The following is a 6,700-nucleotide window of genomic DNA, read 5'->3' on the forward strand; positions in this document are numbered from 1 at the left end:
ACACTCTCACACACACACACACACACACACACACACACACACACACACACACACACACACACACACACACACACACACACACACACACACACACCCAGAACCATAGTAAACCCCTAAACATCACCCCAACAGAGGGAGGGATCTGGGGTAAGAGGGGGGAGGGGGGGAGGGGGACCATGGTTAGGGTCATTATGTTTCAGGTGGCTGCATTGTGGACCATGTCGTTAACGTGACCGGAGACTCTGGACCACAGAAGGTTCATCATTACCTCTTCTTCTCATCTCACTACTGTGAGGTCACTTCCTCTCTCGGTTTCAGGTTCTCCTGACACTGACATCACATGGGGTTACCACAGAGTTATTCAACACGCCCAGAACCATGCTATTAACCAATCAGCTTCACTTCACAGGGCTGTACTTACAGATGATCAACCAATCAGCTTCTCTTCACAGGGCTGTACTTACAGATGATCAACCAAACAGCTTCTCTTCACAGGGCTGTACTTACAGATGATCAACCAAACAGCTTCTCTTCACAGGGCTGTACTTACAGATGATCAACCAAACAGCTTCTCTTCACAGGGCTGTACTTACAGATGATCAACCAAACAGCTTCTCTTCACAGGGCTGTACTTACAGATGATCAACCAAACAGCTTCTCTTCACAGGGCTGTACTTACAGATGATCAACCAAACAGCTTCTCTTCACAGGGCTGTACTTACAGATGAGACAGAATGCAGACAGACCTTCCTTCTTCCAGTCCATTTCCCCAAGGTGGCGTGGTTTTCAGTGTGTCTGTGTTTTGGTTCTAACCAATGGTAAGTTTGTTTCAGACCCAGACACTCCCCCTCAGTTTCTGCTAGCCAGGACATTTTCAGACTATGAGGTACAATTGTCATGGGAACCACCAAAAGAGGCCAACTCTGAGATCCTCTACTACATAGTCAGAGTCTGGTGAGTTTTATTTCATTATTGATGGATAGTTTGAATCCTACTGCTGATGTGATGTTGAAAAAGATGTTGAGCGATGAGGCATTCTGATTGAAGGAGCAGTTATAGCTCCAACATAGTCTCTCTCTTCTTCATCCTCCTTCCTTCTCTTCTCTCCTTCCTTCTCCCTCATTCTGTAAGGAATGAGTCGTCTGAGGTGTGGCAGAACGTGACAGATACAGCTGTGGTTATCAGTGTTGACTCAGAGAGTCGCTACAACGCCTCTGTCTCCAGCTGGACACGCCTGGGGGACGGGGGAGTCCTTATATACATCAGCTTCAGTACTATTGACACAGGTGTACACACACACACACACACAGACACAGACAGACAGCGAGAGTTAGTTCCTTAACTTTTGAAAATCTTGTAGTCCAAACTGAGCAATGCTCCAGGCCTTCAGTTCATTTTTATTGAACACAAACTCTTGCAATTCTCTTCCACAGTGCCGTTTGACCCTCCCCAGAATGTGTCGTTAGTGAACCTGACCTCTTCCTCGGTGACCATGCTCTGGCAACCTCCCACTCAGCCAAATGGAATACTCCTGCACTACACTCTGTACTACTCAGACAATACCACTGTCACAGAACAGGTGAGTTATACAGCACTACTGTGTATACTACACAGACAATAAAGCTGTTATAAAGCAAGTGAGTAACACACATGCACATTGTACACTCGTGTAAAAGTGTGTTATTTTCTACTTTAAGGGCATTGTCTCTCTCTTCCCTCTCCCCTAGCATATCCCAGTGTCAGAGCTGGACCCTGTCTCTCTGGGGAAGGACCTGTCCTACCGTCTGTCTGGCCTAAGAGGAGGACAGAACTACAGCCTCTGGCTGACCTCCAGCACCCTGCAGGGAGATGGCGGGGTCCATACTGATCCCTTAAACCTACTCACCCCAGAGGACGGTCAGTCATACACATACACATACACACACACACACACACACACACCACACACACACACACACACACACACACACACACACACACACACACACACACACACACACACACACACACACACACACATACACACACACACACACACACACACACACATACACATACACACACACACACACACACACACACACACACACACACACACACACACACACACACTACACACACACACACACACACACACACACACACACACACACACACACACACACACACACACAGAGTCTGCACTGTTTTTTCCAACCTCTTTTTGAACTTAATAAAATCACGGAAAAACTCTGAGATTGAAGTGTAACTTTCAGCTGGCTAGTGAATGGAGGTAACTCTGTCAGTCTGACAAACTGGCCCTTTTTGTCCCTCCGAGGGCTCCGTACCTCAGACAACCAGTTTGTATCTCCTTTTACTGAACCTGGTGGAAGTTTAGTCTTTAACATCTTGGACATCTGATCATATCTTGTAGTCCAAACGGAGCAATGCTACAGGCCTCCATGTATTTAGTAAAAACATCTTGGCATCATCCTTCAACGCTATCAACATAGACATCCTGTATAGTTTTGTCAGTAGGTCATTATTCTCTCAGTGTTAGTAGTTGATAGTGTTGAGAAGGGATCAGTCATCTGTTAATGTTGTATGTAGCTTCAGATGCAGATGAATCACTGTTGAATGGCAGCATCTGGATTAGAAGAAGAATTAGCAATGTCCATGTCAAATAGATAATACAGATAAAATGTCTGATATTATTCATCTGGATTAGAAAACGTAGCTAGCTAGTCAGGTATTGTTCATGTTTTACTATGATCTCTTTGTTTTTATGTGATTTTGGGAAAAATGGCGTAGACAAACTGCAGCGTTCATCTGACGTATAATAGTACCTGACTCGTGTTTCTGTCTGATGATGTCTCTGATACTGACTATGTGTCTCTGCCTCTGTGCTCCAGCCACCGGACCTCCAGCCCACCCTGCCTGTCCTGCTCTGCCAAGCCCAGCAGGGCTCACTGCCCTGGGCTCAGACACCCACACACCGCCCTCTCTCCTCCACCCATCCATCCACATTACCAGCCTCTCAATCTGCCTTCACTGAGGACTCCCCTCCCTCCTTCTTTCCTCCATCTCCACTTCTCTTGTTCTCTCCATCCCTGTTTCCTGAGGTGCACATGCTCAGTTTGCTCTCTCAATATGGCCAGACTCAGTGACCGGAGCTTAGAGGATAGACACCAGAAGAGAGTGTAGCCAGGATGAGTATCTGCTGTTCAAAGTGTTTCTTCAAACTTTCTAGATTTCAAGTTTTTCAAAACAAAGTTTCTCGATTTAACTTTTCTCTGTTCAAACGTTTGTTTTCTTTTCACACTGAGATTCTCCCTGTTGATCATGGGGTGATGATCCTGATGATGATGATGATGATGATGATGATGATGATGATGATGATGATGATGATGATGATGAAGTGCTGTTTTGTGTGTGTCTCTCTCTCCCTGGGGTGGCTCAAGTGTTTGATTTCTTAATAATATTGTTGATTTGGGTGGAGATGTATTACATGTATATACAGCATCCATCAACACACTGTAGCTTGAAGTGTTTTAGAAATGACACACTGTTTGCTGTGTAGCGCATCTTGATCCATCATTTCGGACGCAGTCCTAGTATTCAGTGATATAAATGATGCATAGTAGTTCAGTCAGTCATTCTAACTCCTCGTCGCCCCCCACAGTGCCCAGTGATCCGGTCCACAACCTCAGTGCTCAGATCTTCAGTTCTACGGCCATCATAGTAAGCTGGGACCCCCCTATGGAACCCAACGGACGCCCCTTCTACCTGCTCACCCTGCAGGAGGCTGGACACCCACTTACCACTAAACCGCTGAACCCCCCTAACCCAAACAGCAACCCCCGCGGACCCCCCACTGTCAACAATACCATCACCAAGATAACCAATGACAACGTCTTCCTGTTTACCAAACTCAGGAAGTACTATCCCTACGTCTTCACTGTTACCCCGGCAACCAGTGCTGGCCCCGCCCACAACCACACCAGCCTGCTGCACGTAAGGACCGATGATGATAGTGAGTTTTCTTACATACTCTCTCTCTCACACACACACACACACACACACACACACACACACACACACACACACACACACACACACACACACACACACACACAAAATGCACACGCATATTTTAAACTCATACACACACATACTATTAACTCACTCTCTCCCTCCAGTCCCCAGTTCAGCTCCAGTGCTGGTGTCCAGTAGGAACCTGTCGTCCTCCTCAGTGTCTGTGGTGTGGCAGCGCCCCCTGGAGGCCAACGGAGAGATAACCGAGTATTCCCTCACCCTGTTCGGCCCTGGAGGCTCCAACACCACACACACCCCCAACACCACCCTCACACTCACACAGCTGCTGCCCTACACAGCCTACAACCTCTCCATCACCGCAGCCACCCGCAAGGGCTCCGGACCCCCGCTACTACTGATGCTGCACACAGACGAAGCAGGTCATCTTTAACCTCTCACCTTTATCCCCTATTAACCTCTAACCTACCATAACCCCTCCAACTGCTGCCGCTGTACACAGACGAAGGCCAGTAATGTACTCTAACATTGTGTTCCACCAGGTCCGATGTCTCCTCCCCGGAACCTGTCTCTGTATAACCATACAGCCGTCTCTGTGTGGCTGACCTGGGAACCCTCTCTGGAACCCAACGGTGTGGTAACACACTACGGCTTCAGGATCCTGGAGAACAACACAAACACACTCACTTACCAGGTACTGCACACACACTCACACACTCACACACACACACACACACACACACACACACACACTCACACACTCACACACTCACACACTCACACTCACACACACACACACACACACACACACACACACACACACACACACACACACACACACACACACACACACACACACACTCACACTCACACACTCACACTCTCACACACTCACACACTTACACACACACACACACTCACACACACACACTCACACTCACACTCACAAAGACACATTAAATATGTCAAACTGGAGTCCTGTAACTTTGCTATGTTCTGTCTATAAGATTTCCTGATTTCGCTCTCTTCCTCCTCCTCCTCTCTGTCAGAACTCTACAGGTCCATGGACAGAAGGACAGCTGAGTGGGATCCGGCCTCACAGTTCCTATGAGATCAGTGTGTTTAGCTACACCAGAGTGGGTCATGGAGACCAGTACAGCACTCCTGTGTCCTTCACAACCAACGAATCAGGTCCGTGTGTGGGTGTGTGCGTGGGTATGTGGGGTTGTGGAACTAGAAATCAGGTGCCATATGCATGTGAAAGTGGCTAATAACCCTCGTGTTAACCCTGTGTCTCCTGGTTCCAGTGTCGGAGGTGGTGGGTAACTTGTCCTGCTCTGGTCTGAGCTGGGACTCTGTGTTTCTACACTGGGAGCCTCCAGCCAACCCCAATGGACTCATCCTGTACTACCAGGTCCAGGTGGACACACGCTCACAGGCATACATACACCAGGCTGACACAAACCATTATACGGTTAGCGGGCTGGCGCCGGACGCAGAATTCATATTCACAGTGAAGGCTGTCAACTCTGCCGGCCCAGGAGACCAGATCACCTGTAATGCCTACACACACCCCGAGTCAGGTACACACACACACACACACACACACACACCACACACACACACACACACAGACTTCACCAGGAGACCAGGTGGTACCACCTCAACCCACCTTTATATCCCCCTGCAGTTCCTGGTGTCCCTCGCTTCCTGAGTGTGTCAGAGGCCACAGCCACCAGCGTGACGCTCCAATGGGCTCCTCCCCTCTCTGCTCCGGGCATGCTCACTGAGTACCGCATCACCGTGCAGCTGCTGTCACCCGACTGCCAGTCTGACACACCCCTAGCTGAGGCCACACCCCTGCCAGAGCCGACCCCTGCCCTCGCTCCAGGCTGCGTGGATCAGGATGTATGTTTACCTGGATATCTGTGTTGGTGTGTCGTACATACAGTATGTCTACATGAATAGGCTGTATGACACAAAATGAAATCCTACCATTGAACTCAACATGATCTTCATGATGTTCCTGGTCAGGTGTTGGTGTCAGTGAATGGTTCTGATGGTGGCAAGGGCAACAGGAGCATCACTCTACAGTCTCTGGCCAAGTACCCGCCTCTACCGCTTCAGAATCACAGCCCTTACGAATGCTGGGCCAGGACCACACACACCCTGGAGATACACACACACACTGCCTGGGAGTAAGTACCCACATGCACACATACATACAACAGATGTACCCACACACCCAGGCACTATGTGTATATTTATACCTGCCTCTCCTCTCAGACCCTGATGCCCCTCCCAGTGACCTGTCAGTGACCACGTCCTCCAACAGCCTCCGTATCCAATGGCAGCTCCCAGATGTGCTCACCGGCCCCACCTCCTACCTCATAGACGTCCTCTCTGTGAGTACACAACACACACACACACAAGTAATAACATGAAAATGTTTCTTGCTACTGTTGGATTCTAAACTTTGAACATTGAGATATTAAAGACATGATAGATCAGACACAGTATATAAAGGAGTGAGATCTGTAGGAAGACAGAGTGGCTGTGGAATGTGCTGGGTGGACGGGAGGAGATCACAGGATTGCTATAGGGGAGCGGAAGGACATCTGTGGATTAGGCTGAGGAGGGGTTGAGGTCAGATCCCTTGAAGGGAGTA

General features: G+C 48.7%; 2 protein-coding genes across 2 annotated transcripts in view; both read left to right on the forward strand.

Annotated features, from left to right (window-relative positions):
- The window catches only part of LOC106561226 (phosphatidylinositol phosphatase PTPRQ), a 56,214-nt gene that overhangs the window by 32,886 nt on the left and 16,628 nt on the right, over positions 1-6,700 (forward strand). The window contains 9 exon segments of the mRNA XM_082956628.1: positions 3,662-4,012; positions 4,179-4,454; positions 4,575-4,726; positions 5,082-5,223; positions 5,340-5,615; positions 5,723-5,940; positions 6,067-6,211; positions 6,213-6,230; positions 6,319-6,437. Coding sequence (XP_082812754.1) covers positions 3,662-4,012; positions 4,179-4,454; positions 4,575-4,726; positions 5,082-5,223; positions 5,340-5,615; positions 5,723-5,940; positions 6,067-6,211; positions 6,213-6,230; positions 6,319-6,437 — 1,697 coding nt within the window.
- On the forward strand, positions 168-3,609 carry LOC145858630 (phosphatidylinositol phosphatase PTPRQ). The gene is made up of 5 exons (XM_082957247.1): positions 168-954; positions 1,132-1,286; positions 1,434-1,579; positions 1,728-1,896; positions 2,892-3,609. Exons 1-5 carry the CDS (start codon positions 725-727, stop codon positions 3,032-3,034), a joined length of 843 nt encoding a protein of 280 aa, XP_082813373.1. The 5' UTR covers positions 168-724; the 3' UTR covers positions 3,035-3,609.

This window comes from Salmo salar, chromosome 10, assembly GCF_965601325.2.
Source record: "Salmo salar chromosome 10, fSalSal1, whole genome shotgun sequence".
Lineage (NCBI taxonomy): Eukaryota > Metazoa > Chordata > Actinopteri > Salmoniformes > Salmonidae > Salmo > Salmo salar.

What these genes read in the sequence shown, in the direction of transcription:
- LOC145858630 (XM_082957247.1), top strand. Translation starts at nt 725, where the DNA reads ATGAGACAGAATGCAGACAGACCTTCCTTCTTCCAGTCCATTTCCCCA. An exon ending in CTTCAGTACTATTGACACAG is followed by an intron (nt 1,287 to 1,433) that starts GTGTACACACAC and finishes TCTCTTCCACAG; the next exon opens with TGCCGTTTGACCCTCCCCAG. An exon ending in CCTACTCACCCCAGAGGACG is followed by an intron (nt 1,897 to 2,891) that starts GTCAGTCATACA and finishes TCTGTGCTCCAG; the next exon opens with CCACCGGACCTCCAGCCCAC.